Here is a 22583-nt window from a genome sequence, read left to right on the forward strand (position 1 = left end):
GTCAGTATGAGTGTATTCAAACTATAGATTTAGTCTTATTTACCTGTGCCTCTAGGTTATTGATACAGATGTATTTAATGCTGATTAGTTCATCTGATATTTGATGTTTATGGTTCATTTGCATGAGTTGTATACATCATGTATTTACATGTTATGTTTGTGTCATTTAAGAAGTCAACATACCTCCATGTCAGAGCGAGCATGTGTTCAGGATGGAGGGTTGATGGTGTGGAAGGCTGCGCTGAGGTCATCAGACGACAGGAGGAGGTCGTCGGTGACTCAGTTTCTGTGCTGTGATGAGATCTGAATCCAGATTGAAAGGGTTCATACAGTTGGTTTGAGTCCAGGTGAGTTTTCAGTTGATGGGCAACAGTGCGTTCCTGTATTCTAGACGGAGGTTGGAGACGGGTCTGTAGTTGTTGTGGACGTCGGGGTCAAGGCCAGGCTGTTTGAGGGCGGGAGGGACGGAGCCAGTGGACAGAGAGGAGGTGCGGGCGGAGGGCCGATAGACAGGCCATAACTAAAGTGGAAGGGATAGGGTCCAGGTCACAGGTCAGAGTCTTCATGCCAGAGTGATTGATTGAGATCCGAGGGGGAGATGAGAGAGAATCGGGAGAATGACCGGTCAGTCAGTGGAGGATTTGCAGAAGCGGGGCTGGAAGCGGCCAGTTGGTTGTAGATGGTTTGTAGAACGTCAGGAAGGAGTTACATGTCTCTGCTGTGGAGGAGTGGGAGAGATGGTCCATAGGTTTGAGGAGTTTGTTTATTGTGGAGAAGAGGACCTTGAGGTTGGTGGAACCAGAGTGGATGATGCCAGAGGAGCAGGTGGAGCGAGCAGAGTTTAGAGCCGGCTGGTATTGCTGTACGTGTTCCTTGTTAGCCAGGGTGTGAACTGTGAGGCCGGTTTTTTTGGAGAGTCGCTCTCGTCTGCGTTTCCGGGATTTCATGAGGCGAGTTCAGGGGTGAACCAGGGAGCAGGACTGAGGGGGCGGGGCTAAGGGAGGGGGAGAGTGTGGAGAATAGTTCAGTGAGACAGGCTGACGGGGATGAGGGGCAGACGGACTCGATGTTACGGAGAGTGATGGTGAGCGTGAGTTTGGGTTCTGGGACGTCGATCTCCATGATGATGGCTAGATGGTCGGAGATGGTGAGGTCATAGAGGTGGTTGATGGTGATTTCAGTGGAGCAGACCAGGTCCAGGATGTGGCCGCGGGTTGTGGGTGGGCAAGTCGATGTGTTGAGTGAAGTTGAAGCAGGTCCAGAAATTCTGTGGCAGTTTTACAGTCTGAGGAGTCGATGTGGATGTTGAAATCACCGAGCAACAGGATGGAAGGTGAGACGGAGCAGAGCTGGGGGAGGAATTCAGAGGGTTAGGTCAGAGAGGAAGGCAGGGTTGGGTTTGGGGGGGCGGTAGATGATTGCAATGACCAGGGCTTTAGGACCAGAGTTTGAATGAGAGCTGTTCAAATGACGGTGGACTTTCGATGTTAGTCAGGCTGGTTTTGATGTGTTGGCGTGAAGAGCGGAAATTCCTCCACCGCGGCCATCAGGGCGTGGTTTATCCAGGTAGTGAGATCCAGTTGGGGTGGTTTGATTGAGTGCGTAGTAATCCAGGTGTTTTTGCCAAGTTTCAGTGAGACAGAGGACATCAAGTTTGTTGTCAGTGATGAATTCATTGATGATTGGGCTTTTGTTGCTTCGTGACCGGGTGTGTTTTGTGATTGGTTGTGAGGTTTTGGGGAGGGTTCTGAGGCTGCGTTCACCTCATTGATTTAATCGTCACACTTAAATCCTGATTCGAATGGTTAAACAGAAGAGATCAAAGGGCCGAGATGAGACGATATAATGTGGGTTAAATGCTGTGGTCCAAATAAAATGACTTCAGTTGTAATGACATTGAGTTGCAGAAAGTTTGACTGTCTGAACCAGTCTCAGTGACGATTGGCCAGATTGGCCACATCCGTAGACTCGTCTACTTGCAGAGAGTGAAACTCTTCTTCACGCGACAACTAATGCAGCCAGGATGTCTTCGGACAAAGCATCGATGCGGCGACACAGTGTTGTTGGACGCGGGATCACGTCCAACTTGTTTGCTTCTCTCTCTCCAATCATACATTCCACCATCTCTTTAACATTGTGTTCCCTCTCCACCACCGCCTCTCCTTCTCCCTATTACGCGGTCAGAATACTACCACAACACGCCGCCTGCCTCCGGCAGAAATGCGCTCATCCACGCACGGGAACAACACCGAGTTGTAATATAAACCTCCATAACACCCCGCCGCTCTCGGCTCATACCTCCCCAGCAACGAGGCACATCATCCGGCCACAATACCTCCAGAATGTCCCCCGGTGAAATCCGGGACTTGGTTTTATGGTTCCGAGTGGCGGCGCTCACCCGTTGGCGCCGGGACGCGAGGTCTCCGGCCGCCCCCGCCGCGAGGCAACCGATCGTCGGGTCTTCGGCCCTCGGAACAGGCCGCGGGGCAACAACTCGTGGGTGGCGGGGTAGAGGCGAGGCAGATCACAGAAACATCATAAAGACCAGAGTACAGCAAAGATATGTTGATGAGAAACGTGTTTAATACGTCAAACACAAACGTCATCAGGGAGAAAATACGTTTGTGGTCAAACGTATTTGAGAATGCATTTTAGTTTTGGGGGAACGTAATGTTTAGGAGACAGGACTGCACCATGAGACCTGAGACCACCATTACATCTTTCCTCTCGCGCACCCCCTAGAGGCAGCTCACTTTGGGAATCCCTGCTCTATGTGAACCAGTCTCACATTGAGACTGTCTGTGTGTCTGACTGTCCAACGAAGAGACTTAAAACTGTCCAGTGTGTGTGTGTGTGTGTGTGTGTGTGTGTGTGTGTGTGTGTGTACGTCTCTATCAGCTTCAGTCAGATTCAGAGGAAACGGTCGCTGCTGTTTGATCAACATCCAAACTAACTTTCATCATCCTGTCAGACTGAAGACCACGCCCACCTTATCTACAGGGTGTGTGTGTGTGTGTGTGTGTGTGTGTGTGTGTGTGGGTGTGTGTGTGTGTGTGAGTCACAATGAAGCCATGAAAACGTCCGTTCTTTGCTGCATTTTGAAATAAATGTAAATGCTAAACATGGAGCCACAAATAATGAAACCTGGAAAGGAGGAGCAGGAGGAAGAGAAGGAGGAGGAGGAGGACGAGGAAGAGGTGGAAGAGGGGAATAATGACAAGACAAATGACGGGGGAAGAGAGTAGAGAGAGACAGACGGACTCTGAGGACACATTTAAAAACAGACTGTAGACAGATGAAGTGACAGCTTCAGATCCACAGACAGATAGAGGAGGAGGAGGAGGAGGAGGAGGAGGAGGAGGAGGAGTCAGGAGGGAGATTAAAAACAGACTCAGCAGGGCAGAGGCGTCCAAACAGAGGAGGATCAGAGAAGAAGAACGCCGTCACTCGGCTGCAGAGTAAACGACTGAGAGACGAGAGAAGAGGAGGAGGAGGTGGAAAAAGAGGAGGAAGCGGCAGCGAACCACCCACAGAGAGAGAGTTTCCTCACACACACACACACACACACACACACACACACACACACACACTGTTTTATGTTGGTGTTCACAGAAGCTTCAACTCACTGAAAACAGAAAGTTCCTCCTGAAACAAACGACAGAGGAAGAAGAAGAAGAAGAAGAAGAAGTAGAATACTTTAAAAGTCACAGGAAGAAACTGACTGAAAACTGACTTTCCTCCAAACTTACCTAAAGAGGAGCAGACTCACCAGAGTGCATCATGGGAACGTCTTGAATCCACAGAGAGATCCTCTGAAGACCTGAACACTGTCCTCCTCTGGTTCCACCTCCCCCCCACAGCATGCTGGCCAGGCCGACCCAGGGACGGAGCGCTCAAGGTGGGGCAGGAGGGCTGGCGACGATGATGACGATGATGATGGTGATGATGATGATGATGATGGTGGGGGTGATGGAGGCGGCGAGCGTTGAGGAGGTAGAGAGCGAGGAGAGCGAGGAGGTGCTGGAGGAGGACGAGGTCGTCAGTGCTGAGATCCTGGTGAGAAACAACAACCAATCAATGAGCTGCTTTCCTCAGTCACATGCTGCCTGATCCCTACTGGGCATGTGCAGCTGTCAACGGAGACACAGGGCACTCGTTAGATATACTTCCTTATGATGGTGAGAGCTGCACATGCTCAGTAGAGACCTGGCAGGCGTGTTAGCCAGAGCTAGCTAAACATCAGTGATGTAATATTTCCACTGTTAAATATGAACAACTATAATAATAATATTATAATGAAAATAATAACAACATGGCCAATAATTATTATTAATAATATTATTATTAATATTAATATTATTATTAATAACAACAGCAACAATAATAATTATTATTTTCATAATAATTACAATTCTAACAATAATAACAATAATAATAATAGTATAAATTATAATAATTATGATCACAATGATGATAATAATAATGACAACTATAACAATATGAATACACAGGTTCTTCATAAATAAAAGATTGTGTCATAATAATTAATGTCACAATAAATAGTCACATAGTGTTCAAGTCGACCAGGACTTCAGCATCACCGCTAACAGCTACAGATGCATTATGTTAAGAAACACATTCATATCACACTCAAACAGAAAACACAAAGATCTGCTCTGAATATTTATTTTCATGTCATTATGCTGCTACACAGAGGACTGGACACACATTCATTCATATGAAAGAGTCTCAGTGGAGTATGAAGCAAATACAGTATAAGATCCCCACATCTTCTGATCTTCTTCATCACTGGGCCCACTGAGCATGCTCACTAGCATTTCCTTTAGCCCCGCCCCCCAGCCCTCAGTCAAGCCTCATTCACATGAACGCAGGAAGAAAATACCTCTGGATTGAGCAACTTTTAGTTTAGTTTTGTTGCCTCAACCTAACGAAGTAGTTTAGTTGTCTAAACCTAACTCAATAGTTTAGTTGTCTAAACATAACTCAATAGTTTAGTTGTCTGAACCTAACTCAGTAGTTTAGTTGTCTGAACCTAACTCAGTAGTGTTGTTTGAAGTTAACTTGGTAGTTTAGTTGTCTGAACCTAACTAAGTAGTTTTGTTACCCAAACCTAACTCAGTAGTTTTGTTGTCTAAACCTAACTCAGTAGTTTAGTTGTCGAAACCTAACTAAGTAATTTAGTTGTCTAAACCTAACTCAGTAGTTTAGTTCCCTGAACCTAACTCAGTAGTTTAGTTTCTCTAAACCTAACTAAGTAGTTTTGTTGCCTCAACCTAACAGTAGTTTTGTTGCCCAAACCGAACTAAGTAATTTAGTTGTCTAAACCTAACTCACTAATTTAGTTGTCTGAACCTAACTCAGTAGTTTAGTCGTCGCAACCTAACTCAGTCGTTTAGTTGTCTATACCTAACTCAATAGTTTAGTTGTCTGAACCTAACTCAGTAGTTTAGTTGTCTGAACCTAACTCAGTAGTTTAGTTGTCTAAACCTAACTCAGTAGTTTAGTTGTCTGAACCAAACGAAGTGGTTTAGTTGTCTGAACCAAACGAAGTGGTTTAGTTGTCTAAACCTAAGTAAGTTGTTTTGTTGCCTAAACCTAACTAAGTGCTTTAGTTATCTAAACCTAATTAAGTAGTTTAGTTGTCTAAACCTAACTCAGTCGTTTTGTTGCCTGAACCTAACTAAGTGGTTTAGTTGTCTAAACCTAACAAAGTTGTTTTGTTGCCGAAACCTAACTCAGTAGTTTTGTTGTCTAAACCTAACTCAGTAGTTTTGTTGTCTAAACCGAACTAAGTAGTTTAGTTGCCCAAACCTAACTCAGTAGTTTTGTTGTCCGAACCCAACTAAGTAGTTTAGCTGTCCGAACCCAACTAAGTAGTTTAGCTGTCTGAACCTAACTCTGTAGTTTAGTTGTCTGAACCTAACTAAGTAGTTTTGTGTAAACCTAACTAAGTGGCTTAGTTGTCTAAACCTAACTAAGTTGTTTTGTTGCCAAAACCTAACTAAGTAGTTTAGTTGTCCAAAGCTAGCTAAGTAGTTTAGTTGTCTAAACCTAACTAAGTGGTTTAGTTATCTAAACCTAATTAAGTAGTTTAGTTGTCTAAACCTAACTTAGTCGTTTTGTTGCCTGAACCTAACTAAGTGGTTTAGTTATCTAAACCTAACAAAGTTGTTTTGTTGCCGAAACCTAACTCAGTAGTTTTGTTGTCTAAACCTAACTAAGTAGTTTAGTTGTCTAAATCGAACTAAGTCGTTTTGTTGCCCAAACCTAACTCAGTAGTTTTGTTGTCTGAACCCAACTAAGTAGTTTAGCTGTCTGAACCTAACTCTGTAGTTTAGTTGTCTGAACCTAACTCTGTAGTTTTGTTGTCTGAACCTAACTCAGTAGTGTTGTTTGAACTTAACTTGGTAATTTAGTTGTCTGAACCTAACTCGGTAGTTTTTTTGTCTGAACCTAACTCAGTAGTTTAGTTGTCGAAACCTAACTAAGTAGTTTAGTTGTCTAAACCTAACTAAGTCGGTTTGTTGCCTAAACCTAACTCAGTATTTTGTTGTCTAAACCTAACGAAGTTGTTTTGTTGCCTAAACCTAACTAAATAGTTTAGTTGTCTGAACCTAACTCTGTAGTTTTGTTGTCTGAACCTAACTCAGTAGTGTTGTTGTCTGAACTTAACTTGGTAATTTAGTTGTCTCAACCTAACTCAGTAGTTTAGTTGTCTAATAATCTTAATTTGTAGTGACGTTGATGAACGTGAAACTTAACTTGACATCAAATTTATGTTGTGGCTGGTGTCCTCCAGGAGCCGCTGTCCTCAGATCTGTCCAGAGTGTCTCCTCTCAGCTCCTGGCTCATCTTCAGAAGAAACTCCAACAAAGGGGACAACCGGAGAACCAAAGGGACCAGGAGAACCTCCAAGGTCTGAGAACAAGCAGATAAGATGTGATGAAACACACAGCAGGTCACATGATGTCCACTGGATTCATATCAGAGAATGAGGACAGAATGTCCTCTGGTCCGACCCCCCAGTCCTGTTAGAATGTTAGGTTTAATTCTACACGCCTATGGAAGAGGGCGGGGCTAATGTGTAGGGGCGGGGCTAGGAGGCATGTAAATGTTCTCAAGTCTGAGAACTGTGGAGCAGATTGGATGAAGCACGCCGAAGTACAATGTTGAAAAGACAAATATTTGATAACTTTTTATCGCAAAGTGTCTTTAGTTTTTGACGCCAATCTGATTAAATCTGTAGGAGCTCGATTAAGAGCAGCGTCTGTAAAAAGCTAAAAAAATGGGCTGAAATGACACCTTAAATTCAAAATGGCTGACTTCCTGTTGGTTTTTGGAAAAACCTCCAAAAGGATTTTTTGTGCGTCTCCATATTTGACACCTGCCTGTTAAATATCATACACGTAGGTGAAACCTCATCGAGGGGCTCAATTTTAACAACTAGTACGTCATCGAGTAATTCACTGGATTCTGAAATTTGAGTCAGTTTGAGTTTGTTGTTATGATTTCAGACGACATTATTTATCTCCATATGTGATTTCATCCTGATATGATTCCACTGAAAGACAATCACTTATCATATTGATGAATCAATCAGCCTTGATAATACCAGACCGTATTTCATGTCTCTAACAGTCCACGTGTCTCTGCAGCATGGTCCTTCAGGACCTCCGGGACCTCCGGGACCCAGGGGGCCTCCCGGCCCCCCTGCCCCCCTCCTGCCCCAGCAGCAGGAGCTCCTCCAGGAGCTGCAGCTCAAACTGAGAGGTGAGAGCTTCACACTCGACATACCCCTAAAGCATCCCCTGCTTTATGGTCTGTGTGACTCTAAATGGACCATAATGTACTAAATGAACATCATGCTGTATTGAAGAAGACTTGAAACTAGAGATTGAGACATAAACTCATGTTTACAATGTTTACTGAGGGAATAAATCAAGAGAGAAGTAGAGTCATTTTCTATAGACTTCTATACAACCAGAGGAGTCGCCCCCTGGTGGACACGAGAGAGAATGCAGCTTTAACACATGAAGCTTTGAAGAACCAGAGGTTGTCTCCTGGTTGAATATTTTGCCAAAACTATGATCCAATTCACGTCCTGTTGGTTTTTACACAAACTGAAATATCTCAGAGCACCAGACTTGTGACGGAGCCATGCTAGCAGTTTACCCCCGCTTCCAGTCTTTTTGCTAAGCTAACACGTCCTGGACCTGTGTCTTTAAGGAGAACATTCATGTTAGCGTTCAGTGTGTTTACTTACTACAGACACACTGTTCACTCTCACTCAGTGTTTTCTGTATGTAGGTTATATAAACACAGCTCTGTGTGTGTGTGTGTGTGTGTGTGTGTGTGTGTGTGTGTGTGTGTGTGTGTGTGTGTGTGCGTGTGTGTGTGTGCGTGTGTGTGTGTGTGTGTGTGTGTGTGTGTGTGTGTGGAGGCAGCCTGTCTGAGTCCTTAATAGGGGTAATTTTGTGGATGGGACTTGGCTCAGCAGCAGGATTCCTGACATTCCTGCTGACTGACGATGTGTCTCTGTTACTTTCAGTGTGTGTGTGTGTGTGTGTGTGTGTGTGGGGGGGGGGGGGTTACCCTTTCCTGTTATTTCATGATGTTGAAGAGAGAAAAAGACAAACTGATAAATAAGGTAATTTGAATGTGAAATGAATCACATCTGAGGGTGTGACTGACATGTTTACGTTGAAAGATGAGAAGGAGTTGGTGAAAACGATCCATCATCGTCATCATCAGAGAAGCTTTGGACACATTTGAGCCAATAAGGTTGAAGGTGATTTCACGGGATATATTGATGAGCTCTAAAACGACTGTGATCACACGAGACCAACTGGAGAGACGAGGATGAGGACGGAAAACTATATCAACGTTTCCTTTTTATTCCTCCTAAAGTCAAGAAACACGTGTCAATTTCTGCTCGTTACGTGAATACAGCTTTTCAAAATAAACTTCAGTCTTCACAGGAAACTACTCAGTCGTTAGGTTTAGACAACTAAACTACTGAGTTAGGTTTAGACAACTAAACTACTGAGTTAGGTTTAGAGTAGCATCTAAGCTGCTGCTGTTCAGAATCAACAGTCTCCTCTGCGTGCACACATTCCTAAGCCCCTCCCCCTGCTGCCAGCTCCTCACAAGACTCATTACTCTTCCTCTTCTTCTCCTTTTTCCTATTTCTCCTCCATCATCTTCCTCTTCTTCTCCTCCTCCTCATATTCTTATTTTCCCCCTTCATCTCCTTCTCCTCTTATTGTTCTTCTCGTCCTCCTCCTCATCTCCTCCTCCTCCTCCTCCCAGACATGACAGGAGGAGCGTGTTTTCAGTGTGATGGTCCTCCTCGTGTCTCCACCTCCTTCCTCAGTCGCCTCCTGCAGCCCGTCATTGTCCCCCGTCGCAGCCTCCTGGAGCTGCACCCATTCAGCCAGGTGAAACGCACACACACACACACACACACACACACACACACACACGCACACACACACACACACACACACACACACACACACACACACACACACACACACACACACACACACACACACACACACACACACACACACACACACACACACACACACACACACACACACACACACACAGGTGAACCTCGTTGTTTGATGTTTGACCACTGCAGCCCTCAGACTCAGAGCGGAGCCTCCAGAGGGGGCGGAGCTTCAACAGCAGCAGCGGTCGGTTCACGGCCTCCGTCTCCGGGTTCTACCAGCTGACCGCCAGCCTGCTGATAGGTGAGAGAGCGGCTGGTCACGTGACTCGGATCGACCAATGACGGCTGACAAACACACACAGACACCTAATGGAGCAGGTTGTTAACCTCTCATCTCTTGTGTGTCAGAGACCGGAGACAGAGTCCAGGTGAGACTCAGAGACAGTGTGAGAGCAGCCGTCTGCATCGAGTCCCTCTGCCAGAGCAACCTGTGAGTATCTACAACACATGGTCCTCTTCTTCATCATCATCATCACGCCACTTCACTGACTTTAGAACTGAGAAATTAACGAAAATATAAATGTTCATGCACCTTGTAGACAATACAGCTGAAGACTCAGAAACAATCCTCTGAAGGACTCTTTAGCAGCACGAGCTTCTTAGCAAGTCAGCGTCACGTATGCGACAGGCTAAAGCTAGCGACCTAGCGTGCTAGGAATCAATGAAGCGGGCTAGCGCGGGCTATCACGAGCGCATCACGAGCGCATCACTTTGGTATGAGTGTATTACTTGTGCATTATGAGTGTGTCATTAGTGTATTACTGCAGTGTTCTGTCTCTGTGTTCCTCAGCTCTGTAGAGTCGGTGATGGGCGTGGCGGCTGCTGGAGGAACGTTCAGTATCTTACTGACGGGAACTCTTTATCTACAGGTACGACACGAGGCTCCGCCCACGAGGCTCCGCCCTCAAACACACCACTAGTCAATAAAAGTCACCGTCGTCTTGTTAAAACTGTTCGTGTGTGTGTGTGTGTGTGTGTGTGTGTAGGCTGCTGAGTACGTGTCGGTGTTCGTGGATAACTCCAGCGGTTCGGCCGTCAGTGTCCTGCAGGACTCTCTGTTCTCTGGGATTCTGCTGGGAGTCTGAACCTCTTCATCATCATCATCATCCTCACAGAGCTGATCTTCATCACCTGAGATGTCTCACACCTGACCTCAGGTGAAAGGATCCCTGAGAACTGGACTTAATGCCTCCATCTGGTGGACAGCAGAGGAACGTCTGGTGACGACCTATAACGGACTTTACAGTTTATTTAATCTTTACATTGAAGTTTATTCTGTTTTGTTCAGTTTTTGTGAAAGTGGAACAACATGAAACTTTTTAGCATTAAATACATTTTATTTTAAGGTAAAATGATTAAAATCACGAGTCCTTAGACCTGAAGCATCAACCTGCTGCTCACTGATTTACTTTAACATTAATATTTATTCTCTGGATGTCATCAACAAGTTGTGAATATTTAAAATAATAAATCTGTTTCTACTCGCTGCAGAGCTCCAGAGTTCTGTGTCACGTTCTCCGTGTTCTCCATTCAATCTGATTATAATACATCATTAAAAGTAATATTTATTTTCATCCATAAAATACCTTTTATTTCCTTATTTGAATTGTGTGTTTTAAAAAACACTATAAATGACTAAAACAAAGTAAAAGTGTAACATTTAGTATTTTTCATTCTCTTCAACATTTAGAGTTCACCTTTCTAAATTCATATTCATGCACCTGTTCAATAAACAACTGACAAAGTGTTAAAGCCACACACACACACACACACTCTCACACACACACACACACACACACACACACACACACACACACACACACACACACACACACACAGTATTATTGTACCTTTTAATACACATTTACTTTACTCCGGTTGTTTCTATGTGAATTCATCAGAAAGGAGAATGTGTTTAAAATGTGAAAAACGTTTCGCAATACATGTTAAATATTTGATTATGTTATTCTGTGTGATTATTATTTTTATATATTATTTTTAACAGAAGAAACTATCAACACTGAAGAGACGTCATGAAAATAATTCAACATAACTGAAGAATCACAAACATTAAATGTTCATCTGTATATTATTGACATTTACATTATTTATATGATTTACATGATTTACATGATGTATATTATTTAAATTATTTAAATTATGTTCATTATTTATATTAGTTGTTATTTACATTATATAAATTATTTATATTATTTACATTATATAAATTATTCATATGAATTACATTATTTATATTATTTAAATTGTTACATTCTATAAATTATTTTAATAATTTACATTATTTATATTATTTACATTATATAAATTATTCATATGAATTACATTATTTATATTATTTAAATTGTTACATTCTATAAATTATTTTAATAATTTACATTATTTATATTATTTAAATTATTTATAGTATTTACATGATTTAAAATTCTTACATTATATAAATTATTCAAATGATTTATATTATTTACATTATTTATATTATTTAAATGATGTACATTGTCTATATGATACTATTTTTAGATTCTCAAAGCGTTTTGCCTAAAACAACTGATGTATGAAGTCTTCTATGTTTTGTTCCTCTGATGTGGATGTTCTTTAGTGTCTAATAATGCAACATAATCTTTATTAGTCCATGTTTCTATTTTAACATAATTATTCCTCGTTTATTGGCTTTGTGTTGGTTTGTCTTGTTAGTACTTGAACATGTAGTATAATAGTCTGCTGAATGGTGATACTACTTATACTAATATTCTCACTTCTTTCATTGTTTCTGCACGCTTTGTAAAGGGTCAATATTGTATAATTCTGTAAATGAATCTAATATTCTGTTTTTAGGTTTACTTTGTAACATCTGCCTCTTGGCTTTAACTCTGGAGCATTTACAGAAATGTCTTTATTAATGTGCACTGTCCCTTATTAAATAAACCAATACATAAAATAACAGCGCTGACGGTGCTAACGGTATTAACAGTGCTAACAGTGCTAACGGTATTAACAGTGCTAACAGTGCTAACGATATTAACAGTGCTAACAGTGCTAACGATATTAACAGTGCTAACGGTATTAACAGTGCTAACAGTGCTAATGGTATTAACAGTGCTAACAGTGCTAACGGTATTAACAGTGCTAACGGTGCTAACTTAAAGTGAACTGGAGGTTTTGTCTCCTCCGTCCTTAGAGCTGTTGGAAGGTGGATTATTTTGGGCTAGCTGTTGCCAATGCTAACATTTTGAATGCTGATGATGTATCCCTTCAAAAAGCGGACATTTAATTTAGCATTTAACTAGCTGCTGAGTGCTACACTTTGAGCTCACTAAGTAATAGCATGAAGCTAATCTTTAGTTAGCTGGTTCATGGTAACTATAATCTTACTAAGCTAACGGGGTAAAGTCTCGGTTTTTAGCCTGAGCTAACGCTAAACAGTCTCTGGTGGTTACACTGGTATCATTAATTAAACGCTAACAAATGCTTCGGAGTTGTTGGAGGGTGGATGTTTTCTCTTTCCCCCCTGCTTCCACTATTTGTGCTAAGCTAGGCTAGCAGTTTCCCCCTGCTTACAGTATTTGTGCTAAACTAGGCTAGCAGGTTCCACCTGCTTCCATTCTTTATGCTATGCTAAGCTAGCAGTTTCCCCCTGCTTCCAGTCTTTGTGCTAAGCTAGGCTAGCAGTTTCCCCCTGCTTACAGTATTTGTGCTAAGCTAGGCTAGTGGATTCCCCCTGCTTCCATTCTTTGTGCTGAGCTAAGTTAGCAGTTTCCCCCTGCTTACAGTCTTTGTGCTAAGCTAGCAGTCTCCCCCTGCTTACAGTCTTTGTGCTAAGCTAAGCTAGTCCTGATCCTTTCTGTGTCGAATCAGAGACTAAAAATAAAAGAAGTTTCCTGAAATGTGGGACATTAAAATCAACAACAGAAGTAAAAACTAAACAAATGATTAAACAAAAGTTACATTTAATGTTCCTGGATATATTTCTGGAGATAATGTGAAGTATTGGACAGTTTACAGTTTAAAGACTGAGGATTTCAGTCTAAATATATCAAAGCTTTTGTGTTTTCGTGTATCAGAAGTCACAGATTTAGGATTACTGAAACATTGAGTTGTGGTCTACGTCTACACCTCTACCTCCACCTGAAGCCCTCGTCCAATCAGACGAGGGCTTATATCCAGCGTCAGAGAGGAGACGATCAGACGGTCCGCGGTCGGTAGCGGAAGCGTACGTCCTTGGCCGGCGGCAGGATCCCCAGACCAGCTCTGCTGGAGTCCAGCGTGGCTCCGGGCTGACCCTCCACCAGCTGCAGGTCCACGTAGAGAAGCAGGATGCACAGGAACTGTTTGATCTCGTTGACGGCGAAGTGTCGGCCGGGACACCTGAAGGAGCCGGAGCCGAACGGCATCAGGTAATACCGGAGCCTCTGACCGGCTTTGTAGAAGTCCGTCTTCTCTCCGCCGTCCTGCAGGAAGCGGTCGACACGGAACGACTGACGCAAACAAGAGAGACGGTTTGTTCAACATTTTATGATGAATGTTATACGTCAGATATTTAGTTGTTGTTCAGATATTCAATAGGTTTACCAGATGTGGGACACATGAATGGATTATAGATAAAAACCCTCAAACTGTGCAGAATAAAATGTCAGTTAAAGGAGCACTGTGCAGGATTTAGTATCAGAAATACATAACATTCATAACTATGTTTTCATTCGTGAAAGTAAGAATCGTTATCATATCACAGAGTACTCCGTGTTTCTACAGCAGCCCAGAAGAGTTTTCGTTGTTACGGTACCTGAAGGCATCGTGGTTCAGCTTCACCACTAGAGGGCACTAAACGCTCACGTTCAGTGAGGTTAGAGTTCGACAATGGATTATGATACAATATATTGTGGCTTTTTTATGGATTATCAGCACAGGTTTGTGGCTTTTGAAGATCTTAAATTCTCACCTCAAAATGAAAAATGGTCCCGTTATGAAATGAAATGACGGCTTTTATGTTTGTTCAAATTTAAACCTCGAAAAGGTCTTTGAACTATGTAGATACCTGATGACACACACATATAAAGGTCAGACTCAGGTGAAGGTCTTCGTACCTGTGGGTCCTCGTAGATCTCGGGGTCCATGTGCATGGTCTGAGGATAGAGGACGATGAAGTCTCCTCTCCTCACGGACACAGAGCGTTCGGCGTTCAGCTGCAGACTGAAGTCCTCCTGAGCGACGCGGACGTTTATGGAGGCCGAGGACAGACGGAGGCTCTCGTTGATGGCGCTCTCTGTGGACGAAGGTCAGGTGTTCATGAACAAAACCTCACTGCATCGTATCTGAACAGAGATGAAGTGAAATCAAACGGACGAACCCAGACACACGAGCTTCGCCAGCTGCTCTCTGCCGAGCCTCACGTCCTGGTCCCGGCTGAACTGGACTCCGCTCAGACTCAGGACGGACTGGATCTCCTGGCGGACCACCTGCAGAGCCTCTGGGTGACTCACCAGGTAGTACATGGCCCAGAAGGAGGCGGGGATGGTGTTCCCCACGGACGCCCAGAAGATGGCCAGGTGATGAGCTGGGGGGGATATTAATATTTCAGTATGGAAGTTAAAGAGAGACGGTCATCACAGGACGTGTGTACCATTACTTGTGGTTGAGGTATCAGGACTCTTTGTCTACCTCCTTTGTCGACGTCCCTCAGAGTATCGTACTGCTCAAGCAGCTCCGATCGCGTCCTGATGAACAGCGAGGTGTCGGACCAGGACGATGTCTTGTGCGGCAGGAAGTAGTCGATGAGCTTTTCTCGGGTGGCCTTGGTCCGTCCCAGCAGCCAGATGGGGATCTGAGCAATGAGCAGCGGGAACATGTTGTCGAACTGGACAAAGTCCCGCCTCAGCCGGTCCATGTCGCCGTGGCGGCTGGCGAATGCTGGCCTGCCGTACACTGTGAGGAAGGTGGCCTCGAACATCACCGAGTGGCAGAACTCGTACATACCGCCGCTCCTCCAGCCGCCGCCCTCCTCCTCCAGGTAGTCCTGACGGAACACCAGCATGAGGTTACCCATCATGCTCTCTGTCAGGGTCGAGAGGCCGTCTCCCTGGAGGAGTTGGTAGGTGCGACTGATCTGCTCCGGCAGGCCGGGGAACTCCCCACTGCGGATGGGCCGGTAGCCGAAGGTGACGGGCGCCACCTTGTCGGAGAACTCGTGGAAGTCCAGCTGTCGGCCGTGTCGGATGACGTTGGGATACAGCAACGGGTCCATGACGAAGGTCATGTATTTACCTGCAGGTGAAGGACAGACATGAACCTCGTCAGTGCAATCGATCGGCTCCATCTGTGGATGTATTTGAGGTTCACAGGTTAAATACCAACCTGCTATCTGAACTGTGAAGACGTCCCCAAACTTCGTCTTGTGTTCTTCCAGAAACTTGTGGGCGTCTCGTCCGAACTCCAGAGCTTTACCGAGGAACGGAATCCAGCCTCTGATGAGCGGAGGTTCACCATCTCGTCTGTAGCGGAAACAAGACACACCGTTTATCCAGAGGGACATACCCATCTGTCTGTCCTACCTACCCGTCTGTCCACCTGCCCATCTTCCTACCTACACGTCTGTCTGTCCACCTACCCAATTGTCTGTCCAGCTGCCTGTCCTTCTACCTACCTGTCTGTATATTTACCTACCTTCCTGTCTACCTGCCTGTCTCTTTGCCTATCTGTCTGTTAGGGGGCGTGTCTTTGGTCAGAGACTTCCTCTCTAGATTTAGGATCTCGTGCTGCTTCCTAAAGTCTCTGCAGCAGCTTTTAGTCTGTTTGTTGGGGGGCGGAGTTATAAAATGGGCGTGTTGACTTTCACCTGTTTGTTGGGGGACGGAGTTATAAAAAGGGGGCGTTAGTAGTTAACATGACCTGACCAGAGAGTTCCTCAGACAGCAAACACTCCACCTGAGTAACTAAGTAAACATTCCGAGTATATTTAGTTTCCATGGTGGGTATTGAGCGATCAGATATCAGGTCAGATGTTTTAAGAACTCTCTGTTCAGGCCAGCTGAGCATTCATCATAGAACAGAAGGCGTTCTGTATCCAGATGATCCACAGGTAGAGACTAAGATGATGTCGTGTGTTTGCTTTGCTCTGACAATGAATAATAAAGGAACTTCTCTAGTTCTGGTAATAAGTAACTGCTCCTGTTGTATTTATGTCGTGTACAGAGTACCTGAACAGGTAGAGTACAGAGTACCTCCCCCTTGAGTTTACTTCATTCATACTGGTCGTATTTACACTTTAGACGTGTTACACCACAATCAGCAGGTCCTATCACACCTCTGACCCCGTCATGGGCCATCGGATTCCTGTTGACAGGCCGATAAGTAGTATAAAGTAACAGTGTAAAGTACTGTGTTTACAGTGAGATGGAGTATAAAGTAGCAGTATAAAGTACTATGTTTACAGTGAGATGGAGTATAAAGTAAGGCAAGGCAAGTTTATTTGTATAGCACATTTCAACAACAAGGTAATTCAAAGTGCTTCACATAAAACCATTAAAAGCATCAAAACATAAGGCAAAAGAAAAGGAGATTTAAAAACAATTAAGAACATTCATTAAAACATTAAAAACATTCATTAAAACACTACAAAGCAGTGTAAGAAATAAAATACAGCAGTAAAATGCAGAAATGCAGGAAATTGATTAATATATGAATTGAATGTGGTTCAATTAAAGGCAGCAGCAAACAGAAAGGTCTTCAATCTTGATTTAAATGAGCTGAGGGTCTCAGCAGACCTGCAGCTTTCTGGGACTTTGTTCCAGATATGTGGAGCAGAAAAACTGAACGCTGCTTCTCCATGTTTAGTTCTGACTCTGGGAACCGTTACAGTAGTCCAGTCTGCTGAAGATAAATGCGTGGACAAGTTTTTCCAAATCCTGTTGAGACATAAGTCCTCTAATCCTTGATATATTCTTCAGGTGATAGGAGGCTGATTTTGTAATTGTCTTGATATGGCTGTTCAGGTTGAGGTCTGAATCCATAACTACACCTCGATTTCTGGCTTGGTTTGTGGGTTTTAACATCAGTGACTGAAGCTGAGCGGTGATTTTCAATTGTTCATCCTTGGTACCGAAAACAATTACTTCTGTTTTATCTTTGTTTAATTGAAGAACATTCTGGCACATCCAGTTGTTGATTTGTTCAATGCAGTTACCCAGCCCTTGTATGGGATTATAGTCCCCTGGTGACATAGTTATGTAGATTTGTGTGTCGTCTGCATAATTATGATAACACACTTTGTTGTTTTCCATAATCTGAGCTCGTGGAAGCATGTAGATGTTGAACAGAAGAGGCCCCAGTATTGAACCTTGGGGAACACCACATGTCATTTTAGTCAGCTCTGATGTGTAATCAGCCACAGACACAAAGTATTCTCGGCCCTTCAAGTAGGATTCAAACCAGTTAAGTGCTGTGCCAGAGAGTCCCACCCAGATCTTTAGTCTTTCTAGGAGTATGGCATGGTCGACCATGTCGAATGCAGCACTGAGATCCAGTAACGCTAAGACTGAACTTCTGCCATTGTCTATGTTTAAGTGGATGTCGTTGAAAACCTTAACAAGAGCAGTTTCAGTGCTGTGGTGCTGTCGAAAGCCTGACTGGAAAACATCAAAGCAGTTATTTACGGCCAAGAAGTTGGTCAGCTGTTGGAAAACCGCTTTTTCAATTATTTTACTTAAAAATGGGAGGTTTGACATTGGCCTATAATTTTTCATCGTTGCGGAGTCTAAACTAGCCTTCTTTAGGAGCGGTTTAATAACTGCAGTTTTTAGGGCTTGTGGGAAGACACCTGAGAGAAGGGATGTGTTTACAATATGTAAGAGATCAGTGGTCATGCAGTTTGAAATATTTTTGAAAAAGTGTGTTGGTAGAATATCCAAGCAGCAGGAGGATGACTTCAGATGTTGTATAATGTCTTCTAGGCTTCTACGGTCGATTGAATGAAATTGTGTCATGATATTTGAATGGATGTTATTCAGAGATCGGGACAACACATATCCTGTGGTTGGTGTGGAGGCACTGACTGCTTGTCTATTTTTCTGAATTTTGTCAGTAAAAAAGGAGGCAGATTGATTGCATGCCGGTGGATTGGAGTTCAGCAGCTACCGACACTGGAGGGTTTGTTAGGCTGTCGACGGTAGCAAATAAGGCGCGTGTATTGTTCTTGTTTTTGGTTATGATGTCAGAGAAGAATGACTGCCTTGCATTTCTAAGTTCCAAATTATAATTGCGAAGTCTCTCTTTATAGATGTCACAGTGAACCTGGAGATTAGTTTTTCACCACCTGCGCTCAGCTTTCCGACACTCTCGTTTCTCTATTCTGACCAGCGTAGCATTTCTCCAAGGAGATCTTTGCTTCCCCGAGACAACCTTCACTTTAGTGGCTGCAATGGCATCAATAACATGTTTAACTTTAGAATTGAAGCCATCTACAAGCTCATTGACTGAGAGGCAAGAGAGGGCTGGTGTGGAGGAGAACTTGTGAATAAATAGTTCACTGGTGTTTTCAGAGATGTAACGCTTTGTCACAACCTTGGTTTGGACATTTGTGTGCAAGGAGATTGCACTCTCAAAGAAAACACAGAAATGATCAGAGAGTGCAACATCAGTCACAGCAACCTTGGAAATGTTTACACCTTTGGTGATGATTAGGTCCAGAGTGTGCCCCCTGTTGTGGGTGGGTCCTGTCACATGCTGAGTCAGATCATAGTTATCAAGGACACCACATAGTTCTATAGACTCTCTGTCCTGGGGATTATCAACATGGATATTAAAATCACCAACAATAACAACACAGTCAAAATCAATGCAGATTACAGACAGCAGTTCAGTAAACTCATCAAAGAAGGTTGCACAGTATTTAGGCGGTCTGTAAATGTTTAGGAATAAAGCTTGAGAGGAATTCAGAGCCACATATTCAAAAGAACCAAAATGACCAAAGGACATCTGCTTGCATTGAAGAGGATCATTAAATAAAACAGCAACTCCACCTCCTTTCTTATGCGCTCTTGTTTCACTCATGAAACTGAAGTTGGGAGGTGTTGATTCAATAAGAACAGCTGCACTGTTATCTTGATTTAACCAAGTTTCAGTTGAAAACTAAATGTCCAGTTTGTGCCGAACAATAAAATCATTGATTCAAAATGTTTTTCCTGACAGAGACCTGACATTTAATAAAGCTAAGTTTAATGTGGTTAAAACTTTCTTTGCCCAATTTATTTGGACAGGCTGACGAGGAATGTATGCTAAGTTTGATAAGTTAGCATGTTCACTATTGTTTCTTCGCAGCCTCACCTTTCTTTTTCTATAAACTTGCAGGACAGGAATTGAGACGGCTAGCTGCATACAGGGCCCCGACTGTTCCTGGAGAGAGTCATTGGTGTCATTAGCCTTGTAGGCTGGACCCAGAAGATATCAATTGTGGTACCGTTGAGGAGTGGGGAAAAAGTAGCAGTATAAAGTACTATGTATACAGTGAGATGGAGTATAAAGTAGCAGTATAAAGTACTATGTATACAGTGAGATGGAGTATAAAGTAGCAGTATAAAGTACTATGTATACAGTGAGATGGAGTATAAAGTAGCAGTATAAAGTACTATGTATACAGTGAGATGGAGTATAAAGTAGCAGTATAAAGTACTATGTATACAGTGAGATGGAGTATAAAGTAGCAGTATAAAGTACTATGTATACAGTGAGATGGAGTATAAAGTAGCAGTATAAAGTACTATGTATACAGTGAGATGGAGTATAAAGTAGCAGTATAAAGTACTATGTATACAGTGAGATGGAGTATAAAGTAGCAGTATAAAGTACTATGTATACAGTGAGATGGAGTATAAAGTAGCAGTATAAAGTACTATGTATACAGTGAGATGGAGTATAAAGTAGCAGTATAAAGTACTATGTATACAGTGAGATGGAGTATAAAGTAGCAGTATAAAGTACTATGTATACAGTGAGATGGAGTATAAAGTAGCAGTATAAAGTACTATGTATACAGTGAGATGGAGTATAAAGTAGCAGTATAAAGTACTATGTATACAGTGAGATGGAGTATAAAGTAGCAGTATAAAGTACTATGTATACAGTGAGATGGAGTATAAAGTAGCAGTATAAAGTACTATGTATACAGTGAGATGGAGTATAAAGTAGCAGTATAAAGTACTATGTATACAGTGAGATGGAGTATAAAGTAGCAGTATAAAGTACTATGTATACAGTGAGATGGAGTACTGTAGAAGAAAATCATCATATAACTTTGAATTGAACTTTGAATTGAACTTGAATTGAACTGAACACAAGTGTGGGCTCACAAACAACAGTTACATGACGTGTTATTCTGGTTCTCAGCATCGTTTTTGGGAAATGATTATCAGGGCCAGACAAAAAAGTAATTCATCTCTCAAGTGTACCAAAACATTTCCGTACATGGAGCTGTGTTCTGTGTGCCCAGAACAAAATAAGAGCATGCCCTAATTAGGAGTCCAGATGTGTCCTGACCCTTGATTCAACAGACTGGTTTGATTGGTGGAACGTAGCAAAAGGGGGCGTGAGTTTTGACTATAAGAGTGATCTGTGAAGAGCAGTGCATTGGGAGTCGTTTCAATATACTGAACTTGTTGATGTTGGCTTGATCTTATTAAAACACGACCCGCTGGATTGCAACCCCAGTTGACCGTCTGTCCTCGTCATTTTCGCTACAACAGTACAAAGTAGCAGTGTAAAGTACTATGTTTACAGTCAGATGGAGTATACAGTAGCAGTATAAAGTACTGTTTACAGTGAGATGGAGTGAGTATAAAGTACTACAGTGTGTAAAGTAAAGCAGTATAAAGTACCTCTTCCTGACGCGGAGGGCACCGAGCAGCAGCAGCAGCAGCAGCAGCAGGAGGCCGAGCAGCAGCAGCAGCAGCGCGGACATGTTGCTGTTTCTGTCCGGAGAGACAACCGAACACTGGTTGCTCAACTCCATCAAGTTAACCACAATCACACACACCACATCCGGTCAGGACCTTCAAAATAAAACTCCTGCTTATGCCCTAAAACAGCACTTTTAGTTTGATGAAAATATGAACCACTAAAGTTTAACATTAACTGAGACAAATGTAATGTTCAAACATCCGGGTTATTTTTGGATCAGATTTCACTCACAGAAACGATCCACTGGATTAAATATAAATAAAATAAACATTTATGTGTCTAAACAGAATCTTTGAAACATGTGATTGTTTATTAATAAAGTTTTGGCAGTGGTGGCCGTCAGGGCCTGCAAGGCCTTCTCTGCTGGCCTAAACAGAATCACAAAGTTATATCTGTTTTATAATTTAATAATTTTTCATAAATACACTACATGTATTATAATTTATAAACATATTTTTCCCATTATCTTATGTTCTCATTGCACAGCTCCTGTCTTCCTCAGTTGCTCTGCTTCCAGTGCAGCTTGTTTTAAGTAGAGCTTTTATCCAATCAGATCTCACCTCTGTGTCTCTAGGTAGAACAGAGGCAGAGGCCTGCAGACTCACACGTGCATCATGTGCACTTTAAGTGAACGGGGACGATGTTGTTGATCGTCATAGTGTTCAACCAATCAGATCTCTAGTTTGACATGTTGGGCGTATTCTTTGACGTGTCAGAGCTGCTAGCTGGCCTACAAGTACGTGATTGGTCAGTGGGCTAGCCTGACGTGTTGGGCGGTGACAATCCCAAAATCTGCTGCCTCTGTGAGCGGACATCTTCAGCAGCATCGAGTCAGAGGTCAGAGGTCAAACAATGACAGTGGTGTGAGGAGTGCGTGGAGAGCAGCGCCCTCTCCTTCCAGTCCTTCCAACGCTGCTGACAGCTGATGACCTCATTGTGATGTCACCAGCACCACGTGCTCTACAGTGACAGGCCGTACCTGCTGCACACCGAGCATCCCACCGTCTCTGCACCGTCATGACGTCATTAATACAGCTGATCGACGTGACGTCATCAGAGGCTTTAATGATCTGCATATTGTTGT

General features: G+C 43.1%; 2 protein-coding genes across 2 annotated transcripts; one reads left to right on the plus strand and one right to left on the minus strand.

Moving 5' to 3' along the window:
• Nucleotides 1-3432: 3432 nt before the first annotated feature.
• LOC306789690 (erythroferrone) lies at nt 3433-11007 on the plus strand. The gene is made up of 8 exons (XM_079285771.1): nt 3433-4056; nt 6821-6937; nt 7677-7791; nt 9331-9458; nt 9668-9779; nt 9887-9968; nt 10329-10407; nt 10525-11007. The coding sequence occupies exons 1-8, from the start codon at nt 3862-3864 to the stop codon at nt 10621-10623; spliced, it is 927 nt and encodes a 308-aa protein (XP_079141897.1). The 5' UTR covers nt 3433-3861; the 3' UTR covers nt 10624-11007.
• Nucleotides 11008-13515: 2508 nt separating this feature from the next.
• On the minus strand, nt 13516-21538 carry cyp7b1 (cytochrome P450, family 7, subfamily B, polypeptide 1). The gene is made up of 6 exons (XM_079284654.1): nt 21418-21538; nt 15905-16041; nt 15212-15814; nt 14901-15107; nt 14638-14816; nt 13516-14031 (listed from the first exon to the last, which is right to left on the minus strand). Exons 1-6 carry the CDS (start codon nt 21498-21500, stop codon nt 13738-13740), a joined length of 1503 nt encoding a protein of 500 aa, XP_079140780.1. The 5' UTR covers nt 21501-21538; the 3' UTR covers nt 13516-13737.
• Nucleotides 21539-22583: the final 1045 nt, after the last annotated feature.

Source organism: Melanostigma gelatinosum (assembly GCF_949748355.1).
Source record: "Melanostigma gelatinosum genome assembly, chromosome: 15".
NCBI lineage: Eukaryota > Metazoa > Chordata > Actinopteri > Perciformes > Zoarcidae > Melanostigma > Melanostigma gelatinosum.

Bases quoted from the DNA above. Each gene is read 5' to 3' on its own strand.
- LOC306789690 (XM_079285771.1), top strand. From the start codon at position 3,862: ATGCTGGCCAGGCCGACCCAGGGACGGAGCGCTCAAGGTGGGGCAGGA. The intron at 6,938-7,676 runs GTCTGAGAACAA...GTGTCTCTGCAG, and splicing joins GGACCAGGAGAACCTCCAAG to CATGGTCCTTCAGGACCTCC. The intron at 7,792-9,330 runs GTGAGAGCTTCA...TCCTCCTCCCAG, and splicing joins GCTGCAGCTCAAACTGAGAG to ACATGACAGGAGGAGCGTGT.
- cyp7b1 (XM_079284654.1), bottom strand. From the start codon at position 21,500: ATGTCCGCGCTGCTGCTGCTGCTGCTCGGCCTCCTGCTGCTGCTGCTG. The intron at 14,817-14,900 runs GTTCGTCCGTTT...CTTCGTCCACAG, and splicing joins GGCGAAGCTCGTGTGTCTGG to AGAGCGCCATCAACGAGAGC. The intron at 14,032-14,637 runs GTACGAAGACCT...TGTTTGCGTCAG, and splicing joins AGATCTACGAGGACCCACAG to TCGTTCCGTGTCGACCGCTT.